Genomic DNA, 21,158 nt, shown 5'->3' with positions numbered 1-21,158 from the left:
TGTTCTTCAATGGCCATTTGGAATTATTTTATGCCAGCGTACTACAAAACACTGATTAAAACTACCAAATAGAACTACAGAAGGACTGCAATCCGTAGTTCATTGTTTGCTTAATCTGTGTTTCGTGTTTTGTTAGTAAACTGACTTCCTTCCCAGAGAGGCCAATGCAGAGTTACAATGTACCCAGAATGTACTCAGCTCAAGGTCGCTGGCGCGCAGCTCGGATGAATGAAAAAACTCTAATAGGGAAGAGCTACTCGCAGGCTGGACACCTATGCACTCAGTAAAGCCCATCCAGGTAATGGATTAAATCGAAGTATCAGACTAACCATGTCTCTCACACAAAAGTGGGGTCGCCAGGTTACACACCTCTTCCTAAATTTATTGAGGAAGAGGTGGCTGGGGAGGCAGGGCTGACCAACAGACCACAACCAAGAATGTTGGAAGGTACCAGTGGCAATTCGTAGACACACTCCAGAGGCACTGTCAAAATAACAAATGCACTAACCAATCCCCCCTACCTCAAGCATACTCCTACGTCCTGTCCCCTTTCCTCCTTACTGTATTGGCGTCCCTCGCTAGGGACGGGAGATAGAACCTTTTTCACCAGAAAAATCATCTTCCCCTTTAAATTTAGATGCGCGTGGATCTGCGGCCCTGGGAGCATGCGCTCCCCTGACTTCGCCCACTGGCGCCACTCCTCAGTCCTCTTTTCCGCGTCAACGGAAACTGACTGCTTTCACCTACGGCTTAGTAATTCCACACGCTCTTCCCCGGAAAAATACTTTATTTTCTTTAATCAGGTAGTTCTGTCCTCCGGCGCCACGCTCCTCCCCAGCACTTGTCTTTGTCGGCAGGCTTCAGCAGGTTATGTTGGCGTTGGTTATGTTGGAGGAGCAGGAAAGGGGGGATTGGTTAGTACATTTGTTATTTTGACAGTGCCTCTGGAGTGTGTCTACAGATTGCTGCTGGTACCTTCCAACATTCTTGGTTGTGGTCTGTTGGTCAGCCCTGCCTCCCCAGCCACCTCTTCCTCAATACATTCAGGACCTGGCCACCCCACTTATGTGGGTGAGACATGGTTAGTCAGATACTTTGATTTAATCCATTACCTGGCTGGGCTTTCCTGGGTGCATAGGTGTCCAGCCTTCGAGTAGCTGTTCCCTATGTCCGAACTCCACACTCTCCGCCTCTGCTGCCTTGACCCCGACCATGGCTGGGAGGGCTGCATGCAACACCACACGCTCTGAAGAACAGACTAGCCAGGTGAGGGGAGCTCTTTGGAAGTTCACCTCCAGAGGACTTAAAGGAATTCGTCAAGCACAAGACCAGGCCCAAGGTAGGGGTACTGTTGTCATCCGCAACCCGCAAGGGCGACTCCTCCCTAAAACCGGACAGATGTCTGAGGGGGCGCCTGTACGCTGCACTACTGGCACCACAGCCGAGGGTAATCCGCCTAGCAGGCCCAATCCTGAGGTGCAGGTTAGGCCTTATCCTACACCGCCAAGAGAGCTGGAGGAGGCCAGGCCTCTACCTCCACCACGCGCACCACGACACAGGCATGTGACATGCAGCCCAACAAAAATGAAGCCTGGCCAAACAAAATGGCAGCTCGCCTGACACCATTCCCCTTTGGGTACCAGGCAGGGAAGGAGTTTCCAGGTGGCACTGGTCATTGCCTGGCACGTGGCCCGGGCATATCCCTCAGCGTCGCAAGGCACATACACCCTGCATACAGCAAGGCAGATTGTGCCCAGGTCTCAGCAACCTCTGGGCCCCGTGCCCGCTCCACCAAGCACTCCGCCGGTCTGTGAAGGTCTCTGCAGATGGGCATCATCCTCAAGGATGTTATTAGGGACATTATAGCCGGTCCGATAGCACAGCGAGTAGAGCGCTCGCTTTGACATCTGTGCAGAGCCTGCTGATGCAGGTTTGAATCCCGGCAAGGCCAAACTCTGCCTTTCATCCTTCCGAGGTCAATAAATGAGCACCACACACCGTGGGTAATAAAAGCAGGACTCAGATACCCGAGGGTTCGTAGTGCTATATAAATGCTAAATTAGTATTATTATTATGCTCCCTCAGGTACTGCCGCTAGCACCCACGACCACCCTGAACTTACGCCAGCGCTTCCGAATCCAATGCAGCCCCAGCTGCCTGCACCAGTCCCCATGACACCGGCTCCCATGCCTCGCCCTGTCACGGCAGCCCCATATCCGCTGCCACAGCAGCCTACTGCGCCTGTCAGTATGCTGCAGCCACCTGCGCCCAGCACTTGTCCAGCTTCACCGGACCAAGAGGACACATTGGTGGACATGGATGAGGAGGAGGACCCAGACACGCCCTCATATGCTAGGCCTTTCACGAACGGCTTGTGGGCCTGGCCGAGTATTTGGGGCTCCCTCAGCATCAGGTCGAACGACGGGAGGCGGGGGTACTGGCAGAAGTCCTCACCATACGCCCCTCTGCTAGAGCAGGGATTCCAATGCAAAAGGATGTGATGGTGCTTTCCAAAAAAGGATGGCTCAAACCACACTCTGGACAGCCTACCAATAGGCGCCTCAACGCGAAGTTTAGGCAACTGGAGGGCGACCCCATCTTGCTGTTGGCGCACCCCCAACCACACTCTTCTGTGATTGGCGCAACTTTTCTCTATTCCAAGCCACAATCGTCATCGGCTACATCAGCCTCTGCACTATGGGTAAGGAGGAGAAGATCTTGGAAGCATATGGAAAGAACATTGATTGCAACGCTTCCCGCAAATGCGGCAATCCAATGGTGATGCCATGCTGGCTGCTGTCAATCAAAGGCTCTGGCGAGAGATCGCCGACTTACTTCCTGAGCTCGCTGTGCAGACACAAGAGCGCTTCAAGGCTGGGCTGGCTGAAGCCAAAATAGTAGCACAGGACATAATGGAGTCCACTGTGGCTCACATTAACACCTAAGGCAATGCCGTATGTATTGCTTCTGACATGAGAAGGACGGCCTGTCTATGGGTGACCAAGTTCAATCCTAATGTCCAGGAGCGTATACTGGACCTGCCTTTTGACGGTGGCAATCTGTTCCATTCTTCCACGGACGAGGAACTCAATAAGAAGAAGAATAGTTCACAGACTGGCAAATCCTTATCGATCCTCACAAAGTCAACTCCCAAGCATACAGCCAGACACACCAGCGCTCGGACAAGGTCGGACTTTTGGCGGCTTCAGGGGCTTCCAGGAGAGACGGTCCAGACAACCGGACAGATCACTGAGCCAGCACAGGCACAGGCAGCACAAGGTGGCTTAGAGGGGCTTTTTCCAGTCCCCCACCTCAGCCCCAGCCTCAGAGGGAAAAAAAGCATGACACACCCATCCGGATCCGCGAGTCCCTGGTGGGGGGCAGGATTGCCCTTCACTCTCAACGCTGGCAGACAAGGTTCACAGACCCATGGATCCTCTCCGTAGTATCCACGGGCTTCTGGCTCCCTGTCCCTCCTTCTCCTCTCTCCTCCCCTCCACTTCTACAATTGGGACAGCAACTCTGCTGGCGGTAATTCGCTCGCTCGTTGAGTCAGGCAGTGGAGGAAGTCCCAGCCTCTCAGCGGGTTCAGGGCTTCTATTTACGGATTTTCACCATACACAAGAAGAACCAGGCTGGCCTGAAAGTTGTGGTGGACTTTTCCACCTTGAATCTTTCCCTCCCTCTTCAAAAGTTAAAGTAGGTTACCCCAGCGCTTAAAGCGAAGACGTTGTGCGAGGGAGACTGGATGTGCTCCCTGGATCTGAAGGATGCTTACCTGCACGTCCCGATCTGGCAGCTCCATCAGTCCTTTCTGAGGTTCAGGATCGTGGGTTCTCATTTCCAATACAAGGTTCTACCCTTTGGCCTCAATTTGGCACCCAGGGTCTTCACAAGACTGAGGAATGCGGTGGCAGTCCTACTCAGAGCCCAGGGTCACCACGTGTACCCATACCTAGACGATTGACTCGTCAGGGCAAGGTCTCCGGAGGCAGTGTGCCACCTCCGCCCTCATGAACACACTACACAAGCTGGTATTTTCCATCAATCTCAAGAAGTCACAGCTGGAGGCTACGCAGAGTGTAACGTTCCTGGGCCTCATCTGGAATACGAGCTCCAAGAGGATTTTCCCCTCACAGGACAAGATCACAGCCATCAAGAAGGCCACAGGGCATTTTCTCAGCAGAGCAGTCACCTTGGCGTGGGGGTACCAACACCTCCTGGGCATTACAGCAGCATGTCTCCTCGCAGTTCCACATACGAGACTCAGGATGAGGCGCTTGCAGCTACACTTTGCAGCCTCCTGGAGCAAGGAGAAGGGTTCCCAGGCAGAGATGGTCAGCATTGCGCCTCATCTCCACCAGGACCTAGTCTGGTGGGGCAGGGACAGCAACCTGCAGATAGGCAGGCCCTTCCATCAACCAGCGCCTCAGGTCACCATCACCACAGACTGGTCCCTGGAGGGTTGGGGAGCAACTTTGGTCAGCCACAACATCTACGGGGTGTGGTCCCGTCAGGAGCAGGCGGCTCACATGAACTTGTTTGAGTTGATGGCCATCTGGCTTGCTCTCAATGCCTTCCTCCCTATGATCAGCGGCAGGGCTATCCTTATTCAGACTGACAGCTCCACTACCATGTATTACATCAACAAGCAGGGTGGCACTAGGTCTCCTCCCCTGTGCACTCTAGCAGTCGACATTTGGGAGTGAGTGCTGGTAAACGACATGCACCTGTCAGCAATACACCTCCCAGGGGGACTCCAACCTGGAGGCGGACAGGCCCATCAGGCTGGGTGTGGACAGCTACGAATGGCAGTTGAATGAACAGATCCTTCAGTGGATCTTCAACAGGTGGGGTCATCGTCAGGTGGACCTCTTCGCCACCTGCTCCAACAGGAGGTGCCCCCAGTTCATGTCCTGGCAGTGACAGGGCAGGGGCTCCCTGGGCGACCCGATGCAGATTCACTGGAACGACATGAATGCGTATGCCTTTCCTCCGACCCCCCTGGTTCACAAGGTGTGATGCTGGAAATGCATCGGAGGGACAGGGCCTCCGTATCCCTGTCCTTTACTGCTTTTTATCATGTGTTCTGTCGTATTTATCGCACAGGAGTTCATGTGGGACTCCTGGCGGTGCAGCTCTCTCTCTTGGTTTGGTGAACAGACCCATGGGATACCCTTCTGGCATCCATGGGTAGGGGCACAACCCTGTGCCCCTAGTGTATGTTTTTGGGCACCTGTGTGTGACCCACAGAGCAGGGTACGTGCTGGTGGCAGCTCCATGCTGAAATGACTGGTGCCCTGAGCGTTTTTTTTTTGGGGGATGCCCAGGCCCTGTCATTGGAATCGTTAGATTCCTGATGGAGACAAAATGGCCCCCATGGGCAGTTGCCTTCCATCACCTGTTACCTTGATCTTCCTGAAGTCCCGGGAAGCCTGCCTCTGTCCCTTCCCCTAGACTGGCTGTTGGGTGGAAGTTCCGTATATGGTAGTGTGGGGAAATGCCGACCAGACTGGCTGGAGCCTTCTCAATGACTGTATGTTGTAGGTATGCCTGTGGGTGGGACCTGGGTGAATTGAGTGTGTGACGAATATGCATTCTATGTTGTGGCTGTCTAGTATCTGGTGTTTGACACAATGGTTGAGACAGCCCTGCACGAAACCGGTATGAATGCAGCTTGGAGTGTTGAATGGCTCGGTACTTGTCCCAATACGCATAACTTGTTGTGAGTGTCTGGAGAGAAGTGAATGGCCTGAATGCCCTGTGTGCCTGATTGGCTGCCTGCCTGCATGAATGACCTTAGTCGTGATTGGATGCTTGAGTGTGACCCAGCGGAATGAATGGGAGATCAACGGTATATCTGGGGACCTCTCACTGCTAGGAATCATGTTCAGAAGCTGAAGTCCACTACGACGAGTAACTGGAGTAACTGAAGCTAATCTTGAAGCCCTGCTGGATGAGAAGAATTGCTGTTGCTCTCCTTCGCAATCTGAAAGCTGCTGTGCCTCAAGGACTGACCCAGAGTGGACCTGGTAAGGCGCCCTCTTCCCGAGCTATGAGGGACCATCGTGCACAGCTGACCTTTTCCTAAGCTCCCTGGTAGACAAACCTTCGACAGGCTGCCGAGGGTCCAGTGGTAAATCCCCTCTCAACTCCTGTGGGAGACGAGCCAGAAGACTTTCCTGTGGGAGAGGCTCTTAACCCGGAGGATCATCCCGACCTTCAATGCTTGTTAGCTGAAGGGGGACCCTCCCGGGCAGACTTCTGTAAGGGACAGAGAGAGTGCCACTCTCTCGTGGATCTGAGGACACAGACCCTGTCCCAGGCACAAGGAGAAGTGCCTAGGACATTTCGGATTTATTGGGAGGGTGAGCTCCTTGTTAGTGAGCCCACTAAGCCTGAACCTGGTGCCCTCAAGAGGTTGGTAGTACCCCAGGTTTACAGGCCCTTCCTGCTGCAGTTGGCGCATGAGGTGCCCTTAGAGGGTCATCCTGGTACCAAGAAGACTAAGCAGAGGCTCTCTGCCCATTTCTATTGGCCCCGGATGGGAGTAGAAGTGGAGTCCCACTGCAGGACCTGCCCAACTTGTCAGTTGTCTGGTAAGACTGGAGGCAGAGCCATCACCCCACTGCAACCATTGCCAGTGGTTGGCACACCGTTTGGGAGGGTGGGCATCAACATCGTCGGTCCTCTTGACCCTCCCACGTCGGGTGGACATCGGTTGACAGGACGACAGTAATGGATGAAAGGGGACAGGACGTAAGAGTAATTTTAAATTACTCACCGTAGTGACTAACATGCTCTTAGTCCAAAGTCCCCTTTCCTCCATACGTCTCACCATCCTCCCCCCTAATAAAACTGGTGTCATTAGGTAATGTTAATATTGTCGATGCGTCAAAGGAGACTGAAGAGTGGCGCTGGTGGGCGGAGTCAGGGGAGCGCCTGCTCCCTGGGCCACGCCCCTGCGCGCATCTAAATTTAAAGGGGAAGATGATTTTTCTGGTGAAAAAGGTTCTGTCTCCCGTCCCTAGCGAGGGACGCCCATACAGTATGGAGGAAAGGGCACTACGGACTAGGAGTATGTTAGTCAGTACAGTGAGTAATTTATAATTCATTCCTGCACCTTTTGCTTAAATTTAAGGTAACACAGTCCTATTGTAACTTTCCCCTCTATCTTGTTATCCTGTTACCCTCTAATTTGCAGTACTGTGCTACTTCTTGAAGCTAGGTCTGCACTCAATAAATAACAGAAATAAAAAGTAAACTAAACCGAGTTGAACCGATCCCTGATGAAAGTTCACTGTCTCTTGACTTTACCATTTCCTCGATCTAAGCCTATACTTCATTTGACACCCCAAGACATGGAAGCATTTTAAGCTGAAAATGGCATTTGGCTACCTTCATTTGTAAGGCATTGAACTGAGAGTGCTTGACATTTTCTGAAGCTTCTGTCAGGATTGCGGGCCTGGCCAGTTGGTGCAGAAGAACAGGTTACCCTTCCTCAATGCCACTGCTTCGTTTGTTGCCACTCACAGTGGTATCCTCGTGGGACCTATGACTAGATGAAAAACCACTTCAGAAAACTCCCTTGTTGCCCATTGTCATTCTGTCATCTATCACTAGGCCGATTCAGCAAAATATGTGCCTGACGCCACGATGTCTTGGGAGGATAGCTCAGGGGCAACGTGCTTGCCTTGGAAGCACGACGACACAGAGCACCACAAGTTCGATCCCGGGGTCTGCGCTTAGAAACCTCTGGGTATTAAGCGCGTTATAAATAACCTATCATATCATATTACCACAGGACAACACTCATATCGATTAACAAAGAAGAACAGTTGTAATGAGACTTTATTCCATGTACTGTTTCCATATATTGATAGTTTACCAGCTGATATGAAATTGTGCTGCAGGAGATGGGGTGTACTTAGTTTCTTTTGGAATCATACCACTAGATTCAGAAATGGTATACTTCTGTAAAAAAGTCATTTAAGTCCCGCCTGATTAAATTGGAGGTAAACCAGGGAAAATTCAAGCAACAAAAGTGTCCCTCAAACCCAATATTTGAGCGTGAATACATTCAGATTACAACTCAGATTTGTTACATGTCAGACGATTTGGAATGAGAAATGGATTGCACTGGCTTTGGCGGCGATTAGATGCATTGAAGAAATTGTATCTTTGATGTCCTAATGACATGGATTTTAATTTAGTTATCTGTTATTAGCTATCGTATATAATTGTGAAGTGTAATTGTATCATTATGTGTGTGTTTATTTATGAATTGACGGTACTTTACATGTATTTTTGAATTAAATGTGTGTAAGGTTTTCTTTGTTACACCATAACAATAAACATAAACAATAAGAAAAGTCAGATTTTCACTACAGAACAGAACCACTGTAAATGGGTCAATGAGAATATTATGTATGTACAGTATTAGTGCAAAACAGCCATTTTCATAAATATGACAACATGCCTCCAAACAAATTACTTAAATATTTACCACAAAAGGTCCAACCATGGGATTGAGTAAAACAAATCAATAAGTGAAAAAGGCAATAGATATAAATGGAGTAACCTAGTTAATGAAATGTTATTCAGACCGGAGGATAATCAAAATAGCACAATAATGAAATTTGAATATTACTTTTATATTTATACTACTCATAACCATCTTATTCTCAACACTATTCGTAACCTGCTTGTGAGAACAGATTAACATTATTGCAGTTAAGACACTGCTATGATAACAAATAAACATTTATGAGCATTTAAGTATTAGTGACTTGCAATGGAAAATCTAGTTTCCCAATAAGTCTGTTTTGGCTTCCTATGTCAAGCTAACACTCTGTCTCACTTGATCTCTCTGTTTCTCTGTCTCTGTCTCTCTCTCTCTCTCTCTCTCTCTCTCTCTCTCTCTCTCACTGTCTCTTCTCTCTCTCTCTCTCTCTCTCTCTCTCTTTCTCTCTCTGTAGATGAGAGTTGCGTTGTCAGGGCTGTGTTTGTTAGGGCCACCCAAGCTTTTGCTAATAGCACAATCAAAGAAAAAACATAGATATTTTAAAGAAGGGAGAGGGGTGGGTTTTTTACAGGTAAAAGTAGAATGAGATCACCTTGAGGTGCGAAAAGATGTGGCATTTGAAGACCTACATTGTCATCACACTGAGGATTTATCGTTTGGAGAGAATTGTGAGGGGAATGCAGATAGGCTTGACAGCGGATGTTGAGGGTCTGACAGTCCTTGCAAGAGACCATAGGGCCAGAGTGTAGGGTCCACAAATATGGTTGAGAGGACCTAATAGGCGTAGTCTGCACTTTGGGATACCCCAAAAGTCATCATCATAGAATAGAATATGACAATTAAGCAGTTTAGAGATTCAATTTGTGCATTATGCTAATCTACAATCATTAAAGTATACAGTTAGTTCCCCAAGTAAGATACTTTGGCTATGGAGGAAGAACACCCAATGGGCTAATGTAGACAATACAGAAAATTAACAAGGAGCCATTTGGAAAATGTATCATCAGCAATTGTAATCAATTGGATGTGAGTTAACTACCATGTGGTCTCTCTCTCTCCCCTATGTTTTGAGACAGGAATAACATTGCTTGCCTTGTCTGGTTTTGGTGGAATTGAAATTGCCCAGGTTTCCTGTAGTGAAATGCTATGATTCAAGTCTATAAATGAGTGCCAATCCAGATCATTGATATTTGAATGATTGTTTGCCACATTCCATGACAGGATTTTCAAATAGGTTGGGATTGTTATAAGAAGAATTTCAAATCACATCCTTAGCTGATTAGTTCACTTTTGTGACTCCTCAGTGCTTTGCCGCATGCTTATTCTTCCTCCCACCTCATTCACGCACCCCATGGGTCTGGCACACGTTTGTCTCCCTGTTCTTCTCGCCTCTTCTGGTCTTCTACAGACCTTTCTTTCTCTTCTGCTTCTCCCTTCACCACCTCCTCCTTATGTGATCACCTCCCCCTCAGATCTTACTCTTTCCATCTCCTAATGTGGACCTACTTCGGCCTCTTCTGCTGCTCCTCCTCAATGCTTACTCTTTCCAACACCTGCTTTACTCTTCCTGTCACATCTCCTCTGCTCCTCCTGTTACTGCCTCCTCTGCTTCTCTTATCACCACCCCATCAGATCTCACGCTTCCCATCATCACCCCCAGCCTCTCCTTTTCCCAGTCACCTAACAGCATGCTTTGTCTTCCTCCCCAAATGGCTTCCTTTTAGATTCCTGTGCCCCCCTGCCCACTGCGTCAGGTCCGTGTGAGGGTCTGTAAATGTGTTTCATTCCGTTTGCTTGTGTGGGATTAGCTGCCTCCTAACTGACTTGCTGCATCTGTTTTTTTTTCATTTTACTAATGCAGGGATTCAGTGTTCCTTAAGCCTGTAGAAGGCCGGCCCACCATCTTTGATTCTTGGCAAGTCTTGCACATGCGCGCAAGCACTAGAGTTCCATGCTTGGTAAGCAGACATGATGCTTCTCTGGTGGCAGCCTATCTACCGAATGCTCTTTCTGCACTTTTGCTGGTAGTTAGTGATACTGCTCTTTCTGCAATACAATTTTCAGTACCAGATTTTAAAGTGTTTCTAGATGACGGGCTTGTCTTGAAGGGCTTGCAGACCTCTTGTCCTCGTTACACCACCCAGCAATGGTCTGTACATTCTTCCCCGAAAGGATTAGATTTTAATATGGTGCAAATGTGGCAAGCCCCTGCTCCTTAAACTGGGTGTTCAGGAGGTTAGCATGGGATCCTCCCCACACCAACCCATGGCCCTGCATCACAAAGTAAATATTGGAACCCAGCACCATGCTCCCCCTCTGCAAAATCCAAGGGCAAGTCACGGGACATCATCAGAGTATAGAACGTACAGCATTCTACTATACAAGGTAAACATGAGTTGTCTGAAGTATCTACCATCAGGATACCTTTTCTTTTTTATGACATTTTCTATGCTACTTTGTTTTGTAATGGCAAGATTTGGAGGCATTGGCTTTGTTGTTTTTGTGAGTTTACATTGAGCAGAGCACATGTGTTTTTTTAGTTATGTTGTATAGGTACTTTAAGCATGCATATGGAGTGTAGTGTATTCATTATTGAATATATTGCATACTGTACATACACATTACGAGTAGCCCATTGCCTGCTCCGGCTCTCACCCTTGCCCACATTTCTCCTGCTTTTACTCCCTGCCATTCCGCACCTGCATCTACACTTCCATGCTTAGCTTCCCTCAAGACAACAAATGTATTTTCTAGTTGCTCACATTTGGTCTTCTGAAGCATTCTTTGAAGCCTTTGTAACCAGCCATCATAGAAATAAAATATGTCTACTCTCTGCGTGTCTGCCTACTGTGTCCTTATCACCCCGAAATCCCCTGTGTGGCCCGCTCTTTCTTTCACCAAAACGTCCCTTTGCACCTGGACATTGTGCTGGTGTGCTAATGGCCAAACTGCTGCATGTGGTAGGCCATAGCAGGCGGAAAAGGCTTTCTGCCCAAATTACATGTTACATTGTCATGAAACTTGGAGCAAAAGATTACGGTTTACCATAAACTGATGACACATAGAGGCTGATTCACATAGCGGTTTCCTATGGGATTGCGCCATTGTATAACGCTTCTATGAATAAGGCACATAGCATCTCCAAAGGGGCATTGTTAAAAAGAGCATGTTGTTGAATTACACTTTTTGCTTCCTGCCTTGTTTAAGTGGATGCCCCTGAAAAAGTTTAAATAAATGTGCACGCACCTGAGAATATTTTGTTTGATAAAGAAACATAACTTATCAGTTTCGACCATTCAGAAGTCCCTTTTTAATACAGTTTATTGTAAATACTAAAGGCAAGGAAAACAAAAGGCCATAGAACGTGTATTGAAAGCATGTGAGTGTTATGTTTTAAGACCCAAACACCTTTGATATGTTATCAACATATGAATCCAGCCTGGACCACTCTGAAGTAAAAGAGAACTGCATGTATTAAATATCTCCTTATAATTCAGATACCATGTGTCAAGAAAATGCGTTGCTTAATTTATAATATATCACTCTCTTGTTAATGGTGATATGCATATGTAAATGAACAAAACACACTGCGAATTCTGTCCCAGACATATTTCCTTTGCATAAAGGGGAGTTAGAAACTGCCCATAGAAGATTCCCCTTTTGAAACGCTTGTTTAGCAATGTATAATAATAAAATAGGAGGCCTCGAGATACTGTGCTGTAGGCTGGTTTCCTAGGAGAAAGCCCTATACACAAATTGTAGATGCTACTAATGGATCTTGGGCGCACAGCCTCAAAGGGTCTGTCATAATTTATCAAACTCAATGCCTGCCATAAAGACGACATTATCCCAGGTCAACACGACGAAGGTTATTGAATACTATTTCCATCGGAAGAGACGTGGGTTTTGACATGGTAATATTTTGAAAAAGGAGTAGCCAGGGGATATACCGCTAGTGCCACCTTTCGTAACTCCAAAATAGCAAAATGAATAGAAAGTAAAAGGAGGGAAATAATAAATCAGCGGTTTAATCATCAAATCGTGGTGATGCAATCGTGCATCAATACAACATTTGTCCATGTTGTAGCTACAAGTAAAGTCTATATAAAAATATGTAAAAAAGATATGTACAGTGCCACATTTTGAATAGGAAGAAAATTGCCAAAATACGTAACTTCACAAAATCTGATGGCACTGCAATCATTTGAGTGTCTTATTGTGTGAACTGACATCTATATCACAGTGATATACGTTTTATTAAGCTAGCATATTTTAATAAAACATTAGGTCTAAACATGAAATGACATCTTTCCATGAGGAGTGGAAGCGCCCCTCCCCTCTTGTCATGAGGCTTATAGAGACCACATCTCTGTGACAAGACCTGGGATGAGTTAAAACAACATATCTTTTCATGTACACAGGATATTAGGATTATTATGGAATACAGGGAGATGAACACTGAGCATTTTTAAAATCATCTGGAGATTGGAGAGTAGAGCATTAAGGACTGATCTCCATGCAGATTGGCGACCCGCACATAAATGAAGGATGACCAATCTATATTTGGGTGTTTGCTGAAGGAATGATTCCAGGTGGAAAGAGTCCCCTGCAGATTCTCCAAATAAGAAACCACATTTCTAAAAGGTAAATTGAGTTCCAATCAACCCCAAACTGCCCACATAGATTGACCAGGGTAAATCTGGGAAGATAAAGGGCAAGGACATCCAGGGAATGCAATTTAAGAACAGGAGCACAGGTGCTGGCATTTTATATGCCACGTGTCATCTCTGTTAAATGGGACACCAAGCGAGTTACTTCTTTAAAGCCCTATGTACTTTGTATTGAGAAACCAAATGTAAAACTGAATGTGTTTTGGTGCCACTTTAACATGAAAATACCTTTGTAAAACTAAGCCATATTAAAAAAAAGTGATTAGTGGCTTAGCCACTATAGAGTTATTTTGGGCTGTAGCGCTGTTGCAAATACTATTGCAGTCAGAGGACTCCATAGTCCTAGATTAGGCATTTGCTCAACAAAAATTAGTATGGATAATTAATGCTACTTGATAAGAATTGTGTAAAGTGCTAATCCACTGGTGCCCATTAACTTTAAATGCACAAACAGATTGTGTAATGTGGAAGGGAAGGTTATTTTTAACATTGTACATGTTACATGGGGAATAGTATTTCCCAAGACAAAAACATGCAGAGGCTAAAAACTATAGACAAGCTCAATGAAAGATGTGCATGCATATACAGATGGACACTAGCACAAGCTAATAGATAAAAAATGGCGCACATGTACATGTGAAATTACGGCTGCACACACCACTATATTCAATGTCACACACACATATAGTTGGAAAGCAGCACACTCATGTTTAGTGAAAGTCACATACACATGCACAGAGAAGGTGGCACCCACATATTTTGAGAACACAGCACACATGCGGGTTCAGAACAGTGTAAATGAGTCCCTGAGTGCATTTTCGAATTCAAACCTGCACGAGCCAAATTAGGTTGACCATTATCTACCTTCGATGACCTGCACATACACGATGCATTCACTATCTCACACACGCACAGGGGAGTTGGTGGATTGTACATTTTCATTGAAAGTTAATTGTTCAAGCATTTATTCTCTGATGCCATGCTTGTCTTGATATTGGAGAAAATCAAATGTTTTAAAGACAGCTGACTCATCTTGAAACATTATCATTGAGTTAAACTATGTGGTCTAGAGAAGCCAATGTAGAATACAAAGCCATAACATGCCTATTGTCTTTTGGGCTAGAATGTATATATTTAGAATTTAGTGAATACCTGAATGACTATCAATTGTGAGATTAATGTAGGCAGGTCAATGTATGTGATGATCATTGATTTTTGGGTACAGATACCGTTGTACTGATTTCAAGGGTAAAGCGGGAGACTACCTTAGTTGAAGTTACTTTATTTTTTTTAATACATTTTGATGAATAAACTGCCTGGAATTGTGCATGGGATTGTATTTGCTGGGATGTTAAACCAGTGTGAAACGCTACAGTGAGACTAGACTTGAATCAAGTATATACAAATGCAAATCTTCTATAACATTGAGCAGAGGTCAGTTTCCACCCAGCACAACTCACCAGATATGGCATTATGGTCTAATTAAGACATGGAACCTTCTATAGACCTCTGAGTGAACCAATTTGCATGCTCAAAATCTGGTCTTTAACTACTGGGACACATCGCATCCCAAGTACCAAAGTGATCCTTCCACTGAGTCTTTCTTAAAACCAACAAGACCATCACTTAATAAACTGTCTTCTTCTCTCATAGTAAGTACCTCGCTTTTATAACAAGTCAATACTCTTGAAAAACAGCAACCTGCCATCAGCAAGTCTCTTCCTTCCCCTCTGGATTTAATTATGTTGGTCCTGATGCCAGTTAGTCCACAGTCGATTTCCTCATGTAGTATAAATGGGCTGACACACACATAAAACATCCTCCTCACATGCAGGCATATTGCAGCTTGTGAATGTTCTGAAGACTCCAGGCACAAAACTTGGACACTGCCTTGTAATTACGAGGGATCAACATTCATTTATTGAGCAGACTCAACAAGCTTTCGCACTGATTCATCGTCATCTCTTGGGACAATTGGCCAGCCCCTACTTATGGCACCCGCCACAACTTTCACAGTCTATAAGGCATCATTGTCTTTGAAAGTGTTGCAAGGTAGCAGCCCCTTGAAACATCTCTGTAGTTTTGTACATGTACTATTAGTTAGTTGCACAGTTTTTATCAAGCATTTGTCTTTCCACAGTTGGCAAAAAAAGTACAATGTTTGGGAATTAATATTTGGATATAAAAACCATATACCGTCACTAAATATTGTTTAACAAAAATATATCGCAGATCATAGTTCAAAATAAAGTAACATGTATGATTGAAATCAAAAACTAGCATCTTCCATTTCCGGACAACATGCTGTGAATGATTGATGTCCGGTCACATATCTTATTGCATATGCATTCATTATTCTTATTTCTTTCAGGGCAAAATCAGTTGCTCCGGTCATTTACTTGTGCAAACAGCTTCCATACATCTCCGGAAATCCCAAACAGTTCATTTTCACAGGTAAGGAAAATGCATGATTATTTTAGAAAAATTAGAACTGCTTTAGGTATGGATATTATCTGTTCATGCAATGCAACAGCACCAGATATTGCTCCAAGTTGGACATTTCATTGTTGATGTTGCTCAACCATTCTTGAATTATATTTCTGTGAATGGTGTCAGTTATGATAGCTTCTCTCTGTCTTGTGTTTAGGGTGTGACAATCACTGACACATAGCTAGACTGCAGGTTTTCCTTCAAACTTTAGATGTATCACAAAGTGATGGGGTCTGCGCTCTTTGGCTCTCTAGATGTTTTCAAACTACAACATTGAAAAGGAGTGTGGGAACCCCTCCACTGAGAACGAACATGGGTCCAATACCCTGTTCTACAGAATGCTCTATTCTATCAAATGTATAATTCCTGAAGCACATACTATTCTGAAATAGTTCCTAACTTCTCAGGATGCACAATCAATGTATATATCATACTCTCGGAATTCACAAATCAAAGGGGCTGGTATTTAATATATTCCCCTTTAGAGTATTTTACCTCAGAATTATATTTGCCCTTGGCATTATACTTAAATAGGAATTCCTTTTTGACTGTCTCATAGACAGCTGGGCACCCTCTTCATGATAGGATACATTCCTCCGCTCTGGAACAGGTTGGCATTAGCCAGCAAGATTGTTAGTTTCCCTCCACAGTCTGGCTCTATTCTTTTTATATTTGGGCCTGTCTGCTGGCTTTACCACTGAAGAAGGACTGGGACTTAAACTCCTGTTAAGCCTTTCTTGCAGTGCACTGCTGCTAATTCAAAATGGATCCAAAAAGAAAGCAATCTATTCTGTTCTTTCTTTGCATCATTTACTTTCTCATAGATTTCCCTACAAAATGTGTAGGTTCAGTAGAGCTACCAACAAAACAGTGGCCTGCACACAGAATTAAGCATTGCTTTAGTGCTAACTAAAGAAACAAGGCATTGGTTTTAATCTGAGTGTAACCCTTTCCACAAAGAAAATACATTTTGAGACTAAGTTGTCCGTAGTCTCAGCAAAAGAAACAATTATAAAAAGAAAATAGTTTAATTGTAATAACATTGTAAACAGGCTCTTTTTACAATTTTACAACTGTACAATTCTGATAATCACTTCCACTATATAGTGTAGTCATACTAATATTTTTAGGGTTATCTTACTGAGAAAAACACATTTTCAAAAACTAGAATAACCAATATAATATTTTCTATAATGATTTCATTCCAAGATGGTTGTGTGCCTTCCTGTTGAACTCTTTCAAAATGCCCCTATGAGAAAGGGGACAGAGGAAAGAGGCACAGTGTGTAACTAGTGTGTTTCATGCTGTGGTGGCGCTAGGAGTACTGTCTATGCTCTGCTTCCCTGGGTACACAGCAACTGCAGTCTGTCTTCACTTTCACTGTTTCCACTGAATAATTCTTGGATAAGAATACAGCGCATGTGCGGAGCGCTGTGCACTGTGTTTTGTGTTTGCTGATTGCAGACTGGAAACTCGCGTGAGCTGAGGCCTGACTAGCCCAAGCGACGGCGAGACATTAACTGTTGTGATCTGGCAGTAGTTTGAGTCCTGAGCATGTGCAGGACATTGTATACCTGCATCTCACAAGTATGCTTGAGACCTACTCTCGCACTTTCTTATTTCGGAGTGTGAGTTTTATCTCATAGCCCTATATAAACGTTATGAAATAGGGGGACTGGGAGTGTGAGCCTTTATACAACAAGCTCATAGCCCTCTCCACAATAACACAGACTTGTGTTTTCCATTTTTTTGTGTGTTAAACACGAGTAGTCCTATATCGCGACGCTTCTTGTTTTAGAGTGGAATAATCCCACTATCATGATCAAACTACGCAGTGACAAAACTCTGACTCACTCAACTAAAACTGATTATTATATATCTGATGCAGATGCTTGTTGCACTTAATTTGCCTCTTTCCCCTTCCCCTGATGTGACTCAGGACTGTTTTGATACCTCTTATAACATTGTAACTGTATCACCATTGAGCGAGGTCGTAATAGTTTCACTGCGTGAAAACTTTCAACAACTTCCGACACAGAAGAGCACAAACAAATTGATCACTTCTTTTTTTCCCTCTGAAGGGAAATTTAAGACTGGGGCCTATTTGACACATGCTTCTCCACAAACCAAGTACAAGAGAGTGCACGGAACACTATGATTTTACGAGGTGGTAATATGCGATAGTGACATTTCTGCAGAGCACAGTTTTGCAGATACCCCTCCAGACATCATCATCGATTCTACTTCTGCTACGATTCCTTTTTCGATTCTGCCCCAGCGCCAGCGCAGTCGAGACACCTATCTTCTTGTACTCCAGGACTGACCTGTCGGTGGAATTCGCCTTCAAATCATACTCTGATTGAGAAAAACCAGGTTCTGTGTATTCTGGTTTCTCTCTTTGAAAGCTTGAAGACCAAAGTTAAGTCAAATTCGGCAGTCCTGGAGTCCTTGCTGTTTATGTTCAATAACATAAAACTACACATAGCAAAAAGCGTTTCACTTTCAACGAGGGGACGGGTTTGACTTGAAGACTGCAGGTGGTGGTCATATGTTGGCTGCTGATAAAGTGAGGTGGGCTGATGGGGGTATCAAATCAAACATTTTGAGGGCTCCTGGGAATGGGAATATAACTAAATCCAGGGGGGGGAATTGGTGGGGAATTTGGCGCTGTACACCTCCCTAGTGCAGATGAATCTACTGGGCAGGCTCCTCCTATTAAATCTTATAAGGTGTCCCCACCAGTGGTAATATCTGATTCAGCGTCCGATGAAGATGTACCATGGATGATCTCACCACACCGTATACTTATTGTTAATATTGATTCCGACACAGAGGCTACCTCCTATGTCTCTTCTATGCCCATAGTAGCAACAACTGTCCATGCTAAGAATTCTGGACAGAAAAATAGTCAACAATAATGGAAAACTAAGAACTTAAGAACACAAAAAAAAGTAATAATCTCAATTAGCAAACCTTCAATCCACCAATACATCTTTCTTGGTGGTAGGTGACTTCAGTCATTGGTGTAGGGATTTAAAAGATAAGGAAGCCATCTCCCTGGAGAAAGCTTTACATGACCTAGATTTCGTGATTGTAAATGAGGAACCCACTACTCCTCAAGGAAATCAATTGGATTGGGTCATAGCAAATAACGTAAAATATCAAAATTGCAAGACAGAGCCATGTATATGGAGTGACCATTATTTAGTTACTTTGAATATTGAACTTAGGCCCCTTTGATGAAACACAATCCTCATGTTAAGGTTACCAGTAGACATTTTAAAAACCTGACACTAGAACAGATCCAGCCATGCCTAGATATAATACTCACCTCCGTTCAGGAGCAGGATAGTTGTGATGTATTGATTAAGAAATATATGATACACATACAGAAATTAGATGAAATAGCTCCACTTAAATCCAATCTAGCCAGGAAAATCAGTAACCGAAAGAAATGGTACAACTCGGACTTAGAAACCGTTAAAATTGAAAAAAGATCTCTGGAAAGGCAATGGCATTCGGATAGGACCACTAAAAACAGAGAGAGATGGAAAATAGCAAACAAGAAGTATAAAGAGAAAATAAGACAAGCCAAGGCCAATTACTTCAATAAGGAAATTGAACTAGCAGATAATAAGACCAGCAAACTCTTTGAAATTCTCAAGAGTGTAGAGAAACCGCAAAATCTTACCCCACTTCTTCTTCCATTGAAAGAAGACTGCGACACAGTGCAAAAAGCGTTCTCCGCTAAAATAGCTAAAGCTCGGCAGAACATCATCAATGCCAGGAACAAATTAAAACAAGACATCAGTACCACTGAGACTGATAAAACCCAGGGACTGGCGACCTTTACTTTCACTCCATTAACAGAAACAGAGTTACTGGAGGTGCTTGGTCACATGAAACCCACGTCCTGTGTGGAAAATGTTTTACCCCCTAACATTATCCTTCGAAATAAAGAGCGATTTGCTCCCATTCTGCTAAGAATCACCAATGCCTCCTTCAAAGAGGGAATAGTTCCTGAAGAAATAAAAAGGTTACCATCACACCTTTAGTGAAGAAAGTTGAGCTGGATCCAAAGGATCCAGGAAACTCATGGCCAATCACTAACTCCAATTTTATACTCAAAATTTTAGATAAAATAGCTACCCAACAGTTACAAGACCATGTAGAAACCCACGCATGCCTACACCATCAACAGTCCGTTTTCAGAACGCCACACAGCACGGAGACGGCCATGCTCGATCTCCAGAACCATATGCTAGGACTCATGGACAAGGGTAAAATCAGGATCCTGATGCTATTAGATCTTAGTGCGGCATTTGATCTGGTTGATCATGCTTTACTGCTCAAGGCCCTGCGAGACATTGTGGGCTGTTCAGATATGGCACAGAAATGGCTAGTTTCTTTTCTTACTAATGGCCAAGCTAGAGTTCACTTGGGAGACAATTTTTCAGATCCCATTCTGATCCTCTTTGGAGTGCCTGAGGGCGCCAGTCTATCACCCATGCTCTTTAATTTGTACATGCGTGCACTGTGTGACATCTTGACGGAGTCAAGAGTCTTTTTTACCAACTACGCAGATGACACACAGCTAATAATAGAGCTAGAGGATCTCACAGAGCAGACAGCAACCAGATAGGACTAATATACAGCAAAATCGATGACTGGATGCAAGCCAAGTGGATGTGCCTCAATGATTCTAAGACTGAACTCATGCTGTTTGGATCCAGCCGCCTTTTAGACAAAATGGGGGGGAATATAAATCATTCCAGATAAAGGAGGCCATCATAACAGTATCCAGCCTGGTCAAAACCCTGGGTTTGATGATGAACTCTTCCGTTAACTCAGAAGCTCAGGCCAATATCATTCGAAAGAACACAGCTTACTATCTGAGGCTCATGAGGATTACCAGACCCTTTCTGAGTGATAACAACATAGCCACCATTGCCAGGGCTGTGGTGCTGTCTAGGCTGGACTATGGTAATGCCCTTCTTATAGGGGCTCGTGCAAAAGATCTGCACACCTGTCTAGTCATCCAAAATGATGCTGTACGATTGGTAAAGCACCTTACTAGAAGAGACCATATTAACATGGCCAGAAAAGGGCTACACTGGCTCGGAGTCGAAGAGAGGATTACGTTTAAATCCCTTATGCTTGTGCACAAATGCCTTTTTGGGAAAGCACCCAATTATTTGAAGAAGAGTATGATACTCTACACGCAGAAGGGACAGCTGCGCTCAGCTGGGAAAAATTCACTGGTAGTACCCAAACACAACCTTAAATCAGCATTGGGCAGGTCCTTTGCAGTGCAGGCAGCCCAGATGTGGAATTATCTCCCATTAATTTTGAGACTACAGGAGAATCACTTAATATTCTGAAAACACCTGAAGACTCACCTCTTTAAGTAATCCCTGCCTTAATTAGTACCTCGTCAGCTGCCCCTGTAAGATTTCCAGATAGTTATGTTTATT

General features: G+C 44.7%; 1 protein-coding gene across 1 annotated transcript in view; it reads left to right on the top strand.

Annotated features, from left to right (window-relative positions):
• The window catches only part of MYPN (myopalladin), a 1,604,598-nt gene that overhangs the window by 1,258,583 nt on the left and 324,857 nt on the right, over nucleotides 1–21,158 (top strand). The window contains exon 15 of the mRNA XM_069610599.1: nucleotides 15,566–15,648. Coding sequence (XP_069466700.1) covers nucleotides 15,566–15,648 — 83 coding nt within the window. The remainder of the gene's footprint in view (nucleotides 1–15,565; nucleotides 15,649–21,158) is intronic.

This window comes from Ambystoma mexicanum, chromosome 8, assembly GCF_040938575.1.
Source record: "Ambystoma mexicanum isolate Mex_15411 chromosome 8, UKY_AmexF1_1, whole genome shotgun sequence".
Lineage (NCBI taxonomy): Eukaryota > Metazoa > Chordata > Amphibia > Caudata > Ambystomatidae > Ambystoma > Ambystoma mexicanum.
This window is presented reverse-complemented; position numbering and strand designations above follow the sequence as displayed.